The sequence below is a fragment of the Ascidia mentula genome, chromosome 4 (assembly GCF_947561715.1).
Source record: "Ascidia mentula chromosome 4, kaAscMent1.1, whole genome shotgun sequence".
NCBI classification, from domain to species: Eukaryota; Metazoa; Chordata; class Ascidiacea; order Phlebobranchia; family Ascidiidae; genus Ascidia; species Ascidia mentula.
Window position 1 is genome coordinate 2,723,143 of NC_138569.1, and position 19,578 is coordinate 2,742,720.

Below are 19,578 nucleotides of genomic sequence, written 5' to 3' on the forward strand. Positions count from 1 at the left end.
CCAATCGACTTCTAAATATCATTTCCATACGGAAATAACAAGTGCCTATCGTTTCAATTTAACGACTTACCTTTAAAAACATGGGAGGTTTTTCTGTCATAAAACATGCTTGCAGCAATCAACCCAGCTCAATTTGCTACGCAGGTTAGCGGCTTCGACACAAATAGAAATTGCCCTCCAGAAAACTCAATGATAATTTAAGGTCCGAGCCTATCACGAACGGGCGATTCCAGCGCGTCGTAAACACGTGCGAAGGTGCGCCCAATAATTTTGTTGATGACTCATTCGCACCTCGGGGCCTTGCTGCCTTCTGTGGCCACAAAACACGACGCAAAGATTCGTCTAATCATTGATTGCTGATCGGTGTAAACGCGGAAAATGCTCAAGACAAAATGTTGATTAACGTTTTTCTGCTTCTGTCCGTTGTCTTGGGACAGGTTTCCAGTCAAGGTAAGGGTTTAATTCTTTTAGTTGCATTTTACTGCGGCTCGCGGTTTGTGTAATGTTGTGTGCTCTGTTAACAATATTTAGCTTTAGGCAATTTTGTAATAGGTTTGCGCGGGTGGTACAGTTGGTACCTGTATATTAGTTGCATGCCCTAAGAAATAAGAAATTGATTGTGCAGAAATGTGTTAAACAGTCGTCATACGCAAGTTGAAAAGGCATTTTTCCTCGTCTGGCCCAAATTTACATTATTGTGTTGCTGCCAAGAATGCTGTAATATGTAATGAATGACCTTCTGGCACTTCAATTTCTTCAGTTTGTCGTGTCTGTCTCTGATCTATGACTATATGCTTGCTTGTGCACTGCTTTTATAAGAGACTGACTGTTAAACAACTTTATTCGCACGAGCTTTCGCGAGATTGATCTCGCTTCATCAGGTGCAGCACTTGTAAACGTATAATTAAAATAATTTACTGACGTTGACCCTGACAAAGCGATGTTGTATAGCAGAAAAAACATCGCTAAAATAACACCTACCTTTACTTGTGCCAGAAGGGTTGTTCCTCACAAATTCCCACTTACAAATTTAACTTATTTTACCCGAAACTGCAAACTCTGTTTAACTCCATTTTAAAACTTCACTAAACCGTGTGCAGAGGAATGTCAGGATCAACTTGGCACAGTGGAATGTCGGCTTCTATCATTCCAGGGAGCTTGCCAGACAAGGAGGGCGGAAATGGTTCTAACTTGTCCGAAGACTTGCAACTTGTGTTCGTCTCAAAGTGAGATTGCAGCATTGAATTAACTACTGTATTCAAAGTAATCATATAATAATTTTCAATATTTACTTTTAAGCATTTAAATTTGTTCATGTCGAGCATTTTACAAAAAGTTAAACCAAAGAGAAAAGCAAAATACAAGTTTGGTTAAATTTTAAACTCGTAGGTAAATACAATGTTGAGAGCTGCAATTCCGGGTAATTATTATGGCACTTTTGCACATAAATACATAGTAAACGGAGCAGTGACCATAGTTGTATAACAAGAAGGTCAGTGAATGTAACGTAGCCATACAAAAACATTGGTTACAAAAGGCAACAATTTATAACAGCACCCGAGGCCGTTGCAAATAATATCATACATTTTGCTCGAAAAAAGCAATTACGTTGATAAAGGATAAACAAAGAAATAAAATGACATGGACACCGATAAACCCATAAAGTTATCCATTCAGGCAAAGCGTTGCAGCGTTTTTTACCTAGAATCTTTATTGCAGGGAAAACAACAACACATTTTTTTTGTTTTACTTTGCAAAAAATAAACGAATTGAATGGTTTCAGACACGCTTCCGTGCCATGACGTCAGCACACAAGGTTGCACAAGTTACGTTTTGCTTGGATTGTGCGAACAACTGAAGGAAACGCTCCAGAACACCTGTCGGTTGAGTTGTGGGTGGTGCACTGCAGGTAAATGGCCAATTTATAAATAATTTTGTCACTTATGCAGGAATGTGGTGACGACTGAATTATCCGTCTTTTATATGAAAACGGTTTGGTGTTTGGCTTTCAGTGCTTTGTGGTTCTAACCTATGTTAACAAATATCTTTAAATGTATTTGTTCATAATTGTTAAATGCTTCTAAAAATCGCACATAAATTCCTGAAACACGTGTTTTCAACTATTAGTCAAAGATATTTTGTAAAATTCCTAACCTTTGTGGCACAAATTTGTAAATTATTACAAACAATTTTCTGAGATATTGTTCTGCAGTTGCTGACAGGTATACACGATTTCATAGAAACTGTCTTTATAGCCCAATTAAACGTTGATTTTTATTTACCGACGTTCATGGTAAAGGTGCTGCAGACAAACATGTCATTTTTCGCTTGGCCGTTTGGCCGACATAATCGTCTACAAGAGTCACAGCTGCACTGATGAGACCTTTTTGGTTGCAACAGTGGTCATCTGTATAAAGCTCTTTTATTAGCTCCACTTTGCTTGCGTAATTTCTCACCAAGATACGTGAATTTTCAGGAAACTGGGGTTTATGGGGATCGTGGAGTCGTTGTACGACAACTTGTGGCACGGGAAGCCAGATCAGAAAGAGAACTTGCAGAAGTAACGACTGCGGAATTGGCCGCAAGCAGGAAGCAAGACAATGCAATGTTCAATCGTGCAACCCAGAACGTAAGGAAAAATAAAGCATTCGAGTTTGGCGAAATTTTATGGAGTTTTTGCGTCACTTGATGGTAATAAAAGCTATGCAGCTTTTCTACCCATGTTGGTTGACTTAATGTTAGACCATATTGACTAAATCCACTTAATACAAACCTGTATAGAAAAATGTTCGTAATGCGAGACAATATTGACTGAATCCACTTAATACAGTATTGTGTGCTTTTTGATTTTCCTGAATATTCTCTACAGGATATTCGACCTGGACTCAGTGGTCTGGATGTTCGTTAACTTGCGGGAACGGAGTGAGAGTCCGGACGAGGGAGTGCAGGAACTCGTTTAACGTCCTCCTCCTCTCTCAGTGCTCACTTCGCTTGCGTCAGGAGAAGTCCTGCCTCATCAGGAACTGCCCTGGTAATCTTACTTATCGTGGAAATAGGAAGATTTACGAGCTTGGTTTAACAAATTTCACCGTGGAAAGAATAACCACTTTATGGGCGAGATTTTCTGGTTACATAGAAATCATATTGTTTGCATATCAACGTGGAGAGAGTTGAATTTGATCACATGATAAATATGTTTTCTATTTACCCAGAATCTACCACTGCCAATAATACCAAAGGATTTTACATCTTACCCTCATAAAAGTACTGCATGCATAATTATGTAAACGTACATTTGATTGTGCCTAAAAACGTTTTGTCATTTGAGTCTTTACTTCTAGTTGAGGTTGGTAGATTGTCGTCTAATCAATAAAGCATGACTCGTTACACTCAGTTTATTCCTGGCTTTCTTGGTCCAATTGGGAATCTTGCACTAAATCATGTGCGCGGGGAGTGCAGGCGAGGAGACGGAATTGCAACATCGGACCTACTACCAACTGCGGGAGTGCAAATGTCGAAAATCAATTCTGTAACGATTTTCCCTGTCCGCTTGGTGAGTATTGTTACAAACTCCCTCAACTTTAGTTGTTCACACTTGTTGTAATTTATTCACAACCTTTGAACAGAAGAGACAGTAGTTAAGGGTCTTGATTCCTCCTCTTTTTTATAATGTTGGTTTGTGGCTCAAGGTTTCTTTTACACAGATATCATCCACCACTTTGTTCATTTGTATAATGTTGAGTAGCTTATTCTGTCGGTATACATTTTCTTAACAGCGTTCAAAGTATTATTTTTGTTTTTTTAAATGTTGGTGCTATCAGACCTTCAATATATTTTCAATAAGCTTCATTTGCTCCCGTTATATTCCTAAGCTAAAAAACAGATAATGTGTTTTCTAGTTTACACGTGGTTGCCATGGTCACCGTGGGGCACTTGTTCGTCGTCGTGCGGACCGGGTGTGACGTCAAGAAGTAGATCGTGCAGCATCGGTGAAACGAACAATTGTGGTAGCGATTGGAGAGAGGACGAAATTTGCAACGAAGCTGCTTGCACCTCCGCTGGTAAAAACCATATGCCGATGTAACGTAAAAATATTACAAGCAAGTGCATAAGGAATGCTGCATGCAATTATGCATAAACTTTTCGCAAAGTTTTACGGCATGATCTTAAAATACAACCCACCTTTTTGCGTCATTTAGTCTACAGGTGGTTGCCATGGTCACAGTGGACAGTGTGCTCGTTGCCATGCGGACAGGGCGTGACGTCACGCAGTAGGTCCTGTAACATCGGGGAGACAACGAATTGCGGCACAAACTGGCGGGAATCGAAATTTTGCAACGACTTTCAGTGCGACCCAGGTATTGAACCATTATCTCGTGTGTGGACACCACATATCATAGCTGGCTAAACACAACGCTGATTTGTATGTGAAAAGTCGGTACTAACTGGGTTCTTTTGGGCAGTTATAACCTTGCTGGGCCGTCGTTGGGTTCTAGTAGAAGGTCGAAGTCCCTGATTCCGTTTGATCCTAAATTTTTGTTTATACTGTGTACAGAGGAGTCTAAACTTGATCAGATTTTAACCTATTTTACTCCCAGTTAGTTGTCAGAGCCATTTCTTGGCGAACGAGATATATGCTTATGTTTCATGTGTGTCATTGTTTCATGACAAGTCGGAGCTCAGCTGTTAGGATGTGCAAGGTTCTAAACGTTTGGAATTTATTGCCGAATACCTACTGCCCTTCTGGCAAACTTTATTTTATTTACGTTTCTCAACGTTTCGGCTGTTATGCAACAGCCTTCATCGGGAGGTTTGGAATTTATTTCAAGTTTTGTTTCTCAGGCGCCCCGTTTTGGAGGTCTTGGTCATCGTGGACAGCCTGCAGTCAGTCGTGTGATTCCGGTTATTCTTACCGAACCAGGACTTGCAGTGGAGAAAGTGGAAGTTGCGGGGAGGATTGGATCGAAACGGTTCATTGCAACCAGTTTCCATGCATCGGTGAGTCACCGAGCTCGGGTCACGTCAAAAATATTTCAGGACAACCTATGTCTCAAATAAGCAATAAACCAAGTAAAATAATGTAAAAGTTGTTGTAATTAGCGACAAATCAAAAAAAATTATAGTGACAAAAATAGTGATTTAATCTATCATCGTCGTCAAACAAGTCGAAAATAAGACATTTTATGTATTCGGTTGATTTGTTTTAAGACATTCTTCCCGCTTGGTCGCAATGGTCGGAATGGGGAAACTGCAATCAGCCATGCGGAACCGGCTTCCGGTTTCGAATAAGATCATGTAACACCGGAAATGACGCAGATTGCGGTAGTAATAAGAGGGACACGCAGATCTGTAACATACACGATTGTCCAGGTGCAATTTATCTTTTAATTTTGACTTTCAAACACATAGTATTAACAGGGTGGTCATTCTTAAGAAATAATTACACTAGCAAACAACAAACTAACTGCTTATGTTAGGACGTTTTCCAACTTTAAATCGCATTACAAGGATAAAATCAAATAATTCGAATCACCATATATCTATTTTCATCAAGTTTATAGGAACCAGTAAATATCCACCATAAGCCTATACTGTACATACGAATTGGTTCAATTGGTTTCGTGATCATTTTAGAACAGAAACAAAAATTCACTTGGCGAACTCACTCATAGTTACGAGTATTACTGGATGATGAAGTTATCGTTTTTCACGCGCAGAAGTTCAGTGGAATTCCTGGAGGAATTGGGGAAGTTGTACTCATCCATGTGGAGGAGGAACGAGATCAAGATCCCGGATTTGCAGCTCCAGGAGGATCCAGGATTGCGGGTCGAGAGATGCCGAGAGTGAAAATTGCAACATGCACGACTGTCCTGGTTTGTGACGAAACACATCATATATTTATTAGAACTTTAAACAATAGATACATAAATGTTCATGACTCCTAAAGCATTTTTTTACCACATCGGGATTTGAAACCTGGCCACGAATCCCGATCCGGTTTTCTTCTTGGTATATGGGTCGGGCGCTTGACCAATGCTGCCAATCACCCGCCAAGCCTAAGGCCAATGCAAACATCCATGACATGATTTGCATAGTGCGCCAACCAGTGGCGAATTAAAAAGTTTTTTATAGGTGTGGCGGTTACCATTCAAAACGCATAACGCAATAATGTCGATTTTGTTCGCTGGACAAGAATATAGTTGCGAATGCGACAGAAAGGCTCTCTGGGGACAACGCCAATTTTCTGCCACTGCAGCAGCGTTTCATTCCTTGTTACAACATAATCTAGGGGGCGATCACCTCCATTTTCCCCTCCTGAATCCACCCCTGGCGCCAACAAACTCACATAGGTTTCTTACAGCTATCACTTGGACCACCTGGGGTCAATGGACGACTTGTACCAGAAGTTGTGGAGATGAAGGAAAGAAAACGAGAAGAAGGTTTTGTAACACTGGAAGGAGTTCTGACTGTGGCGAGAAATCAAGCGAAACGTGGGCTTGTAACACTCAAACCTGTCCGTTCAGTGAGTACAGATGTATTTTGCATAAATGTTAAGTCAGTGTTTCTCAACCGGTGGCACGCGAACACCTTTCCGTAATTTGCGGATATAGTTCGAATTTAAATTTATGTTTGTTACTTCATCCCCTAGGTTATTTTTTAACAATCAACTATAGGTGGTACGCGTTGAAATTGTTTCACCTCCAAAAGGTACGAAACCACAAAAAGGTTGTGAATCACTGTGATAATTTAATCACTCAGTGTCTTAGTAACTCCTTTCATTAATTTGTGTAAAGTTTAAGTTCCAACCCTGTGCATTTATGAAGTAAAATACCTGTCTGGGTGGGATTTGTTCGAACGATATTCCGGGTTCGAATCTCATATGGAAAAAAAAATAATTGAACACGAACAGATTACGTGTGGAACGACTGGGCACAATGGAGTGATTGCACTAAACCCTGTGGCTCCGGAACAAGAACCAGAACTAGAAGATGTCCGACCGGCAGAAGATCTGATTGCGGAATTCAGTGGAGGCAGATTTGGAAATGCAACACTCACCAATGCAGAGGTAAAACTAATTATGGTAGTGTTTGGTTTATGTCGTAATTCTAACGAAAGTCATAATGTCGCATGCAGAACTCGCTTTAGATTTATCCTTAAAACAAACCAGGCTGATCCTGTTTTCAAGCGATCGCCAAGGCTTTTGTCCGCAGTTTATCATTCAAATCCTTTATCCAGTAAACGCTAGAATTTAAACATGAAAGCTAAAATTTCTTCTGGTGAAATCTGATCCCAACGAGATCCGAATACCTGATCGGGACTAAAAATTCTTGACTTGTTCTCAGTCCCGCCTTTAATGTTCTCCATAAACTATAGATGCATTTATAACTTCCGCAAGCGGTACATTATGAATATTCCCTGCGGACCTTGAAATCATCAAAATTTAGCAAACAGCTCAATGTTAGCATTCTGATGTAAGTAGCATCATTATACGATGAAACTACCATCTCTGTTGTGTGCTTGCCAGTCCACTGTTGATTTTGTTTTGTGGACAGTTGGTAATTTCCAGACAGACACCTAAAATCTCCGATGCGAAACTTGGATCGTTTAAATTTTCCACCACTTCATCATGAAACAGTTCAATGCTCGCAATATCACAAAAGTAGCAACCCTTAATATTTAAACCAACTCTGTTGTCTGCCTGACAGTCGGGCGTTGGAATGCATGGAACGGGTGGACAGCTTGTACCAAGTCTTGCGGGTCTGGATCTCGGACTCGCACAAGATCTTGTAGCACTGGCAGAAACTCTGACTGTGGAGAAACTTCAAAGGAAACCATTGAGTGTAACAAACAAGCTTGTCCAGGTAACTATTTGAATTTGCCTTGGGTGAAAGTTCTGCTTTAGTACTCGGGCCGTAGTAGTGTTGTAGCTCCATGTAAGTTTAATTCTATAGTTTGTCGTCATTGCAAGTTATTCTATTATAAAAGAGACGATTAGCCAGACAAATAATGCGGCATGCAATCTTATAAAAGACAAATATAATGTTTTTGTTGCTGCCAGGCATATTGTTCTTCTGGCACATATAAAAAAACGTAACTTTATTCCGACGTTTCGCCTGTTATACAACAGGGCTTCCTCAGGGGAAGTCTTATAAAAGACTTCATAAAATATTGAAATTTTGTTGAGGCAGCTGACATGTTTTCATTGTCGATAAACTGATCAAAGGAGAAGTTTGCGTCCATCCACTGTTACTTGCACGATATCAGATAATTTATTGTACCAGTTAGGCACAACGTACACAAAGTTGTAGGCATCCAGCAGCTGTACTTCCACAGCAAAGTTATAATCGTGTCATTTTGCAGCTTGGAACCGTTGGCGCGAGTGGTCCCCATGTTCCACCACCTGTGGTCCCGGGGAACGGAAAAGAACGAGAGTTGTAACACTGGGAGGAGTCAAGATTGTCCCGGCTCCAGGACAAACGTCGCAAACTGCAACATCAGACCATGCCCAGGTAAATTACTGCTGTGCCTCTGTTACGCTTCTTAAATAAACGCTTTCCAAGGTGCTCAGGACGCTGCATTAACGGCCAACCACAAGCCTGTTCCAGCACAACGGTTAAACAATTCAATTAAATCTTGTTCATAAAAACTCTAAAAATACCACAGACGAATCACAATCTGCCAAAAACGGTCTGTCTCGCGATTTTCTCTTAGCGTCTCGTGTTAGCCCGGTTTATCTTTTGTCTCCCCCGTCATTGGCCCAACCGTGTCACGTGAGAGGAAGGGAGCTTGCGCTGCGATATAAAATCAACGTGCGGTGACTGGTGCGTTCGAGACACTTCGTAAATATAAATATAAATCAACACATAAAAAAAAAATATAAAATGTGAAGTTTCGATATAGTTTTTGTCAGAAGATTTTGTTCATTAGGTAATAAAAAACCCAGCGCAACAATACCAGTTAATGTATTCAACAACTGTTCAGGATATTTGGTTATGGCCAATTTGCTTTTTTGTGGTTTGTCTAATTGAAATTTTCATCATTGCCATTTCACGAAAGTATATAGTGTGATATCTAATCACAAAATCAAAGCAAGAATTATTGAAGATGTTTGTTGATAAGATGTTGTATCTTCTGAATTTCAGTTGCTGTTTGGACTGAGTGGAGTCAATGGTCACTCTGCACCAGGACGTGTGAAACTGGACAAAAAACGCGATTGAGATCCTGCAGCACAGGAAACATTGCCGACTGTGGTCCGGATCGTTCACAAGAGAGCTTACCGTGCAACACACAGACATGCCCGCCAGGTAAACACACTAATATATTACGCAAACTTGCTCGAAACACCACGAAATGGGTCTACACAGCATTGTGCAAACGACAAATAACATACTCCTGTTACTACATAGATAACAACAAACCATGCATTTCCGTGTTGTTTAACCTTCTATGTCTAAACATTCGTAATCTTTCACACACAGCTTAATTGAGGCTTACTGAGTGAATGTTTGGTGCTAAATTTAAGTTTTTATAACACAAATACTTTGTTCATGGTATTAAACCCGGGGTAGGCAAAGTTTTCGGCACAAAAGTTAAAAATTATCAAAATTTTGAAAAACCGAATCGCCCCAATCGCCCATGTCTGGGCCATACCCTTAATGTCATCAACCACAACTACAGTTTACTTCTGGGGGCCCTGGACCTTCTGGTCGGTTTGTTCGGAGCCATGCGGGGGAGGAATCCAGTCAAGAAGCCGATCTTGCAATTCTGGAATCGACCTTGATTGTGGTCAAAGTTCAAGGGAAACACTTCCATGCAACTCCAACCCGTGTCCGAGGGGTGAATGTGTTTATGCTTACTGCTTTAACATAGCCCATACATATTTATGCTTAGACATGCCAGTTTTTGAGTTTTGAACGGTTACCGAGATTCCTAAATGAAAGTTATCGTGGATTGTAACAAAATATTAAACAAAATTGATGAAATTTTTTATCCTAACGCAAGAAATTAAACGATATGCGTGGGTCTGTCGTCCTGGTGGGCAAAAAAAAACTTTAAACCAGAATTTTATAGTTGTAAGCTGGGGTGAATGGAACCCGTGGTCGGCTTGTACAGCCACGTGTGGAGTAAGTAGTCGGACTCGATTACGATCCTGCAGCTCCGGAAATGTTGACGACTGCGGCGTTGACTCCGTTGAAATTGCTTCGTGTGAAGTAGATCCGTGTCCACAAGGTATATTCATTCTTTTGTTTTGCCCCACAAACACAAATTAAAATACATTATATTGATGAAATGAAAAGGTTGAGACTGTGAAGGTATGGGTAGGAAAACTGAAATAATCAGAGGGGTTTTCAAAGTCAAATGGCCCCCGAGTTACATTTATATTCTCTAAATAACACAAAATATAAAAACGAAACAAACAAAAAACGTGGAGACAAAGGCGAAAGCAATTAATCAAAGTAGTGAATGTGAAAAGCTTATGAAGTAAAAACTCTATTGAAGAAACAAGCTTTTGGTACCGCAGGGTGGTCGAGTTGGTCTGTGTGGAGCCAGTGTGGGGTAACTTGTGGAAATGCGACCGTTCATCGACTCAGAAGCTGTTTGGGAGGGGATTGCGAAGGTGGAGACGTTCAATCGGCTACTTGCGTTGCTCAACCATGCCCGTAAGTATACGTTAATGTTTCCGTGGTGAAATTTACCAGCAATTTTTTTTATTGTATCTCGAATTCGCATTGACAATGATTGCAGATAAAACCGAAACGTTTGCTAATGAATTTCAGAGCAGTTATTTAGATGAAAATTAAGTCGTGTTCCTAAATTACATCAACGGTACTTACATTAACGCTAACAAGGGCTATATTGTTTGTCTTGAAGTATCTGAAATTTTGTATGTGCCAAAATCACTCTGCACACTTTGAGTTGTCTGGTAAGCATCAAACTTTGCGCAGACCTCCGTGCATTTGCGAATGTTCGGACACGGCTGGAGCGAGTTGTGAAGATTTTGTGCCTTACTGTGAACAAGTTCCGGCGTACGCGGAAGAATATTGCCCTGAAACATGCGGATTGTGCCCAGAATGTCTTTGTCAAGGTCAGAAATATATCGGGTTGGTAGATTTGAAAAAATGTATTTGGGATTTCAATCAGAACATTGGTGGAGGTGTTGTTTCATTGTGGCAATTTTTATATTTTGGTTCAAGATCATTTGTGCTTTTAAATCCAATGTATGAATATTGTAAGAAGCAGACGAGTTTCTATACTTGCGTCTATGCTCGTTTTGCAATGTTGTATAAGCATTATAAGCTGGCGGAACTGTCCTTACTGCTTCCTCATATACTTTATTTTTGTACAGTGTACAGTATAATTTTGTGATAATGTGAGTTTCTACTTATGGCCACGTTCGTTCTGCAATGTTGTTTTAGCGTCACTGGTCAGGGCAAAGACACCCTACGGCGTTGTCATTTATTTTGTTATATTGCAGTGTGCAACGTGGGTGAAGTTTTGCGACGAAACTCGACCGACTGCTGCGTGGTGAATGAAAATGTGACGTGCGGACAAAACTTACACGACGGCCAGATTATCGGAGGAGCGCAGGGAAATCAAACGACTTGGCCTTGGATGGTGATTCACCTAAAAAAATTAGATTTTCTTAACCCAGCAGCAATAAGTCAATTGTCATCTTCGAAAGCTTTGGTTGGCCTCCAATAAATTCGCATGACAGATTGCTTTTCTAGGTTTCCCTTCAATCTGGGGTGTTGGCCTGCACGGGTGCCTTGATACACAAACAGTGGATCATTTCGGCCGCTCATTGTTTCGAGTAAGTCCTGCATGGTTTCTTTCAAAGAGTTTTGAGAATTAATCCTTAAGCATTCCAGTGTAAAGGTTGTCTTAATTGTGACTAAAATATAAGTAAAAACTATAAACTTTCGTGACACAGATCATCTATGGGCCTAAAAGAAGAATAGAGCGTTTATTTTGAACGCTTTTGAGTTAATCTAGAGAATGGAAACTAATAATCACGTTTACTCCAGTCCTCTTGTCCTGGACAACATTACCGCCACACTCGGCGGTCACTACACATCAACTGGGAACTATTCTCACACCTATCGAATCCGCAACGTCATCACCCACCCTCGGTACAAATTGAATCTGCTAGGTGGCAGTATAGAGCACGACATCGCTCTTCTCCAGGTAGCGTAAATTTGCTACAAACAATATTAACGACCATTGCTTTCACGATAGCTTTCACCTTTGTTTAAGCATCAAATTACACATAGTCGTATATTTTCTATCATCCATCGTATTTGCAACATACCTCATTGAAATAAAACGTCTTGAAAAGATGGCTTGCCCTGATTTGATCGGTTGTTCCACACTTTTGCATAGTTACCGCAAGAAGTTGAGATCAACTCACATATTTTTCCCATCTGTCTTTCTTGGAACGTCGTGTCAGTTGGGCAAACTTGTTTCGTCGCGAATTGGAATCAAGGTTGGTTGCCTTCAAAACTTTACCGAATCGCAGGAACACCGTTTCTATATTTGTATTGAATATAACTGTATTAAACGCCGTTCAGAAACGGCAATATTTGCATGGCACAACCGGGATACAGCGAACTATTTACATGGATACAATTTTCTTAAAAGGTGACCCAACCTTCATCGAGGAAACCCCACTATTTGTGATGGAGGAAGAACAGTGTTCTCAGTTTTACCCACAAGTGGGAAGTGACGTCGTCTGCGCAGGGTCCAACGATTCGGCAGCTAACGCTTGCGTGGTGAGATGTGGTGCTTGATTGATCGTTAAGGTGGATAAACTTATATTATTGGTTTCGCTTGCGGGATATGTGGATAAATAACACTTGAAGGGACACTTACGGAAGTCGGATAAACGTATATTTGGGGAAATACGGGAAGATGATGAACGTGTGGGAAATACGTAAGGCGGATGAACGTATATTTGTGGGGGAAATATGGAAGGTGGATGAACGTATATTTGTGGGGGAAATATGGAAGGTGGATGAACGTATATTTGTGGGGGAAATATGGAAGGTGGATGAACGTATATTTGTGGGGGAAATATGGAAGGTGGATGAACGTATATATGTGGGGAAGTACGGAATGTGGGTAAATTTATATAAATGGGGGGAAACATGGAACGTGGGTAAACGTATATTTCTGGTTATAAGACAGAAGCAATACGAGGATATCAGCTTTACTAAATCGATGATAAGGTTCACTAACATCACAGCCACGGTAATACTATCAGTTAGCGTTTTCTTTTAAGTCGCCAAAGCTATGTACTTGAAATAACTAAATGGAGTTTGTGATCGTATTAACCATGACAAGCCACCACTCAGACCAAACTCACCAAGTGAGGTCCATGGCTTGTTGATTTCGGGGAATCTAAAAATAGAATGGGGGAAAATGGCGATGTATTCATAAACACATTTCGATTTACCGCAATCACGTCCATCTCCATCCAACAGGCAAACAGTGGAGGTCCCCTCATGTGTCAAATGTGCGAATCCTGCGCCTATTACGTCACCGGAATTACGTCATTCTGGCCGTCCGATTGCGAAGCAGTAGGACGACCGGTTGTTTTTACAAGGGTGTCCAGCTATTGGAGTTGGGTTCAAGCCATTGTGGGTTTCAGCATTTCTGGAACTGTATCGGATATTTGTAAATAAAATCGACCGTTTGTAAACATATAACGTGGCTTGCGTGTGTGTTGTGTGAGAGGGAGCTAATTATAATTTAAGTATTGAGTGACAACCAGCGAAGAACGCGGGTTTTCTTCGCGTAATAGAAATTCCCGGACCTTTTTATAGCACACAAATATAACTCCTGGCCCATGGACGCTCTGGTGTTTACGAACCGCAAACCAGGCGAAAATTTAATCCTTCGTGGTACTCCCATTATCTTGACGAATCCTCAAGATTCCAAAGATGTGTGTTGGAGCAATGAGAAAGGGTTGTTGTGACAGCGAGGTTATGGCGCTGTATAAGCGAACACGAGAATCACCACCACATATTATTGAAGAATGATAAACCGCAAAGCATGAATCCGAAAAAAAAATCCCAACCCGCGTGCGGTTCGGTCATATCCTGGACATCTCGGTTCCAAATACTGCGCAGCTGAATCCTGTCGAAATCTTGACACAGGCCTTCCTTCTCATGTTGCGAGGTAGTCAGTCGTTTTTCGAGGTAAACAGCGACATGATGGTTAACGTTGGCCTGTGTGACAATGCCAGTTGCAGGAAAGCAGGTTTGCAAACTTCGAGTAACCGACGTTTTTTGGTATTTGTAAAAGTGACTCTCATTTAGGTTTCAAAAATGTTCTTTTTTGTAATATTATATCTCCGACATTTTGCTTCCTGCCATGTCGTTTCATTCGCATCTTTTGAGCTAGGACGAAAATGCGCTGGAATATTTCACTAAAGCAGTCGATAAAACTAGAACGAAATACAACAATGTTTGCAGCAGGTTCAATCGATGTAAAGAAAGATGCTTACTCTGTAAATAAGTCAGTCCACAAACAAAGCAGAATATGTTTCTATTCAGGTGTTTTTTAGACTGTTATATAGAAAAAAAAATTATCACACAGCCTTGTGAAGTAGATATGCACCCAGACCATAACACATGCAATTCGATTGGTGAAAAATATTTGTAATTCAAAACGCCAATACAGGTTTTCATTCCGCCTGGGAAAAGCAAAGCGGCAAAAGCATGCAGTTAACTTGTATCCGAAAGGTGGGAGTCGCTTTGTGTTTTGGATTTCTGCTATTTCCCTTCCTTGCTCGTGCCTACGATCTGGGCAACTCGACTTGTGAGGTGAAGTCGAAATTGTGTGATGGAGTGAGGGATTGCGACAGATGCGACGACGAGCGGGGGTGCAAAAACACCCCCTTCTTCCACTGTCGAGACCGAAGTGGTTGCGTTCATTTCCCCAATGCGGAAAATAACGTAACCTGCAGTTACGATTACCCCTGTCACTACTTTTGCGATGGGATTCCCGATTGTGACGATGGTTCTGACGAAGTCACGTGTGGGTTCGGGTTCAAATGTCTTCTGAAACGTCAATTAATGACCGTCGACACGCACCAGTGCGTTCTCCCGCAGGAGTTCCTCACCAGATGGAATCGAACCTCAAATCTTCCGGATTTTACTGTTTGCGCTGAAGACGCCGACCGCTGTTACAATCACACCGATTCGGGGCCGGTTTTAGATACGTCAAAGTGTTGGCCGTGTATGGACGGTTCGCTCATCCAGCGTAAACAGGTGTGCGATGGTGAAATAAATTGCCTCGATTCTTCGGATGAAAATCTCTGCTACGATGGAAATGCCGAAAGTTTCTCCGAGTGCATTCTCAGCAACAAGGGAAGTGATTGTCAAAGTTGCAAACCTAACGATGGAGCAAATCGAGACAAAAAGGATCGCAAACCCTGTCAAAGGTACGTTCAAGATTATACCCAACACAAGTCAAAACTTTTGTGAATTACTGTTAGATAATAAAACTTTCGTGGCACACGGTTTGAGAAAGTTTGCGTCAGTGGCACAAACGGCATATTTCACATGGATTGGGGTAAATCCAACGAAAGAAGTTGTAGTTTTCATCGAGCATTTTTAGCGTGTTCTTTATTTGTTGACATTGGCATATTGGCTCCGTAACATCTACAAAAGTGTAACACGATTAAACCGCATGCTTATCCCAGTTTAACTTGTGGTAATGTCGAGAACACAACTGTCCTAAAAGCTTTCATGTAAGATGTAAACTTTTTTGCAGCAACAAAGGCAACGCAACCTACTGCGACGGCAACGCTGAGTGCAGATGTGCAGAAGATGAGTGCAACAATCGATGTTTTGGTTAGTGGACATCCTATACTTAGTAAGCAATCTGTCGCACGTTATAAAACTTTTATTCATACGCACTGTTCACACCAACAATGACAGAGAACATGCATGGCGACATGTAATGTCAAGGTTAATCAAGGTCATGCAAGGTTGAGAATAGAGGCTGCAAATAGCGGTTGCTATGGTTGCTGTAATTCCATTTAAAAATAATCGTAGAATACGCGATGAATTGTCGCCCCATACTTTGTGAGATCAGTGTTACACCCGTGGAGTTAGCGGCAAGCATACCCCCATATTCTGTGGATATAATCTTGCTAAAGTATTTTTATTCTGCTATTATGTGGAAATGTATACCAAGAGTTATTTCCGTACTGCAAATATACTTCCATCCAATCTTTGTTACATTTGCACTGGAAAAAAAATGAAAATTTCATCGAATTATCGAATCAACTACAACGTATTGATGCCGGTAATACGTAATGTAGATAATACAGACGTAAATCGCGTTGAATATAAACTCCGCACCACTGCCACAAAACCAAAGATGAATATTTTACTTACGTTTGGGTCACCAACAAAAGTACGTAATTTGCAGATAATAAACTGGGAATTTGCAGCAACATTACAAACAGCTGCGATATTCTTGTGCGAGGATGTACAAGTAATGTGGACGCCAGGAACTTGTGCAACGGAATATGCAATTGTGGCGGTTGTGAGGACGAAAACCCTGAGTTGTGTTCAAAACGAGTCAAGTGCTACCCGGACAAAAGACGTAGTGATACCTACGACATACGTTTCAAGTACATGTCACTGCTTTTCAATCTAGGTGTATTTTAACAACAATTCTTACGTTGGAGGTAACACTGATGTTGCGGTAAACGCCCTTCCTCCCTGTCCGTTTGTCATATTAAATTTTTCGCAAGTCCGTTTGTCAATAAAATGGACTTAATAAGACATTCTACCGAAAAAAAACTACCTGTAAACAATACTTGGTGCAAAACAAAATAAATGGTTCCGCTTTCGGTAAACTGATCCAATATCATTTTGTCAGGTGCGATTTTGAATCGGATTGTCCGAACGCAGGCGACGAGATGAACTGTCCAGGTCATATCTACTGCGATCAAAACCAGACTTTCATCAAACCTCACCAAGTAGGCGACCAAAAATTTGACTGCGAAGATTTCACGGATGAGTGCACCCAAACCGCCATATCTTCTTTGACACATCTTATTGGTTGGACTGAACTGGTCGTTTGCCTTTGGTTCATGTGCTTTTTCGCGTTGCTCGGCAACGCAGCAGTGATAGCCAATACCGTTTACGAGTTGGTTTCAAAATTGCGTCGGCCTAGCTTTGGTCACGTCCACAATCGTATTCTGCTGGGCCACAAAATCTTGGTGTTGAACCTTGCTACGGCCGACATTCTTATGGGCTTCTACCTGTTGCTTGTTGGTGTGTATCACTTCAAATTCGGTGACACATATTGCAAGGAGAAGTTGGCATGGTTAAGCGGGTCGACTTGCGCAGCCCTGGGCGTTCTGGCCAATGTTTCCAGTCAATGTTCCGTGCTCATAATGACAACCATGACTCTCTACCGCCTGTACGGAATTACCAGTCCCTTCAGCGCCAGAACCATTAGGTGTCGCTATATCGCGGCCACTGTCATCTTACTGTGGATGATTTCTATTTTTGTCGCGGTTCTTCCGCTGTGGTTGCCAAATATGGTAACGGGCTACAGGTTGGACCAGCCTTACATAAAAAGGTCCACTATTTCCCACCAACAACTCCATTCCTTAGTGCAGCGCGCACGCTCATTAATTAACTACTCCAGCAGTTCCAGTGGGATCACCACCCCCGAGGATTTCTGCGCTCTCTTCCCGGAAACTTGTCAAAGTCAAGTTGTGACGGTGATTGGTTATTATGGTTCCGAGGGCGTTTGTCTTCCGAGGTAACTTAACAATTTTATTCCAAAGATTTTAACGTTTATTTCAATCGGCCACCATTGCAGATTTTACGGGAAAATGGTCGAGCCGACCGCAGCCTACACCCTTGTGCTGGTGATATTTGACAGCGTGGTGATTGCGTTCATGGTAATCGCATACTTGATCATATCTTGCGAGACTTCCTCTGCAGCGAAACCCGGTAGGTCTTCTTAAACATCATAAAACGTATCATTGGCGCACAGATAGGTAGAGAGAGGTGCGTGACAGATCAAAATCTGTCCACGCAGATAAACTGATTTAAATTAATTACTACTGATGCTGCCAGGCATGTGTTTTTTCTGCAATGCGGCTCTTCTGGCAATAATTTTATTATATCAACGTTTCTGCCACCAGATAAATTGATTTTGCATAAAAAGCTATTTGAAACACTCGTTGGAGTTTGCCGCTTGTATTAAACCTTTGAAGAAATTGCTAAACTTTAAAACGTTCAAAAAAATGTGTCTGCTTGTTTGTGAGCTGACTGGACTTAAAGCGGAAAAATATTGAGAATAGGAACATTTTTTAAACAAAACCACATTAGTGATGTGTAAGTTCTTCCGCAAGCTGTCTGTTTTGAAAACTTTGCACAAGTGCTTACGCGTGCTGATATTGTTTTAAAAATGTCGAATTCCGCGCAGTGCTTGGGACGCCGAAGAGCGGTGGTGGCGAATCTGGTTGCGCCGATCTACGAACGAAAGAAAACGATGAAATGTGGCGTCGGATCGTCCGCCTCATCGCCTGCAACGTGGTGTGTTGGCTTCCCATCTGTCTCGCATCCTTCATCTCATTCGCCGGAGTCAGCATTCCGAGAGCTATTTACACGTTCACAGCCACCATTCTCATACCTGTTAACAGCGCCGTCAACCCGTGGATGTATTCCAACTTTCTTGGGTCCTGGGTGCAGAGACGTGTATGCCGCGGACGCATCAGCAACCACACAACAAAGGGAAAACCGAAGAAGAATGTGAGTAAACCCGAGACGCTAGATGGCACTATTGAGCTTGTGGCGATGAGGAACATCTCGTTGGACGCCGCCTTCAGCCCCAGATATTTCGATCTTGTGAACGTCCACCCTGAGCAACAAGTTTCTGTGTCCAGGGATTGACCAACATTTGAATATCACAGCACATGCCTTTGGATGCTCTGCAGAGCAGGCTCAATGTATTTGTTTGCAGACACATCAATGTAACCAATTACCTTGTCTTTAAATACTGCTACTTTATTTCTGGGTAGCAAAGGAAACGTGGGGAACACGTTTTTACTTTTGAATATTTTATGAAAGAAACTTCAGAAATCTTCAGCAAAACTACAGACTTACCACTGGGCGCTTCGTCTGTCATTTTTCAAATAGTATTATCGACAACAGAACAACACGTGCATAATTTTTGAGTAAATATGTTATTGAGATGCGTAGCTACAGCACCATGACATGCAGAGATGGTAATGGAATGTAGTCATTCCTCATCATACTATCCCACACAACTCGAACTTGAATACAATAATTTGCAACAATTCGTCCATTCTTCTAATTCAGTCGTCCGATTCTTGTTTTTTCACTTCTGGATGCTTTTTAATGGGATTTGATTAAATCAGTTGATGAAATAATGCAGACACTGTAGACTTCACATTTCCGCTTTGTGCTGGAGGCAGAGCTTCTGGAAAGGTGTTGATTGTTTGACAAAAATCTTGCCTTGACTTGCCAACCGGTTGTGTGTGATGTTAGTTGTATTTGTTGGTTATTCGTCATTGTAGTT

The 19,578-nt window shown here is 41.3% G+C and overlaps 1 protein-coding gene and 1 pseudogene across 2 annotated transcripts; both read left to right on the forward strand.

The window, feature by feature from the left end:
* The first annotated feature begins 317 nt into the window (after positions 1 to 317).
* LOC145897142 (SCO-spondin-like) lies at positions 318 to 13,682 on the forward strand (annotated as a pseudogene). Its single transcript, XR_014402365.1, has 26 exons — positions 318 to 450; positions 1,101 to 1,226; positions 1,784 to 1,909; positions 2,477 to 2,629; positions 2,870 to 3,031; positions 3,395 to 3,553; positions 3,900 to 4,061; positions 4,200 to 4,358; positions 4,843 to 4,998; positions 5,209 to 5,370; positions 5,718 to 5,873; positions 6,362 to 6,523; positions 6,911 to 7,066; positions 7,707 to 7,862; positions 8,362 to 8,510; positions 9,144 to 9,305; positions 9,679 to 9,837; positions 10,072 to 10,230; positions 10,523 to 10,661; positions 10,947 to 11,086; positions 11,477 to 11,616; positions 11,730 to 11,812; positions 12,027 to 12,186; positions 12,382 to 12,484; positions 12,640 to 12,770; positions 13,482 to 13,682. The product of XR_014402365.1 is annotated as an SCO-spondin-like (transcript).
* Positions 13,683 to 14,720: 1,038 nt separating this feature from the next.
* On the forward strand, positions 14,721 to 18,929 carry LOC145897144 (uncharacterized). Its single transcript, XM_082985325.1, has 6 exons — positions 14,721 to 15,445; positions 15,778 to 15,857; positions 16,441 to 16,645; positions 16,897 to 17,790; positions 17,851 to 17,984; positions 18,463 to 18,929. The coding sequence occupies exons 1-6, from the start codon at positions 14,721 to 14,723 to the stop codon at positions 18,927 to 18,929; spliced, it is 2,505 nt and encodes an 834-aa protein (XP_082841451.1).
* Positions 18,930 to 19,578: the final 649 nt, after the last annotated feature.

What these genes read in the sequence shown, in the direction of transcription:
- LOC145897144 (XM_082985325.1), top strand. Translation starts at nt 14,721, where the DNA reads ATGCAGTTAACTTGTATCCGAAAGGTGGGAGTCGCTTTGTGTTTTGGA. An exon ending in GTGCAACAATCGATGTTTTG is followed by an intron (nt 15,858 to 16,440) that starts GTTAGTGGACAT and finishes CGTAATTTGCAG; the next exon opens with ATAATAAACTGGGAATTTGC. An exon ending in TTCCTCTGCAGCGAAACCCG is followed by an intron (nt 17,985 to 18,462) that starts GTAGGTCTTCTT and finishes AATTCCGCGCAG; the next exon opens with TGCTTGGGACGCCGAAGAGC.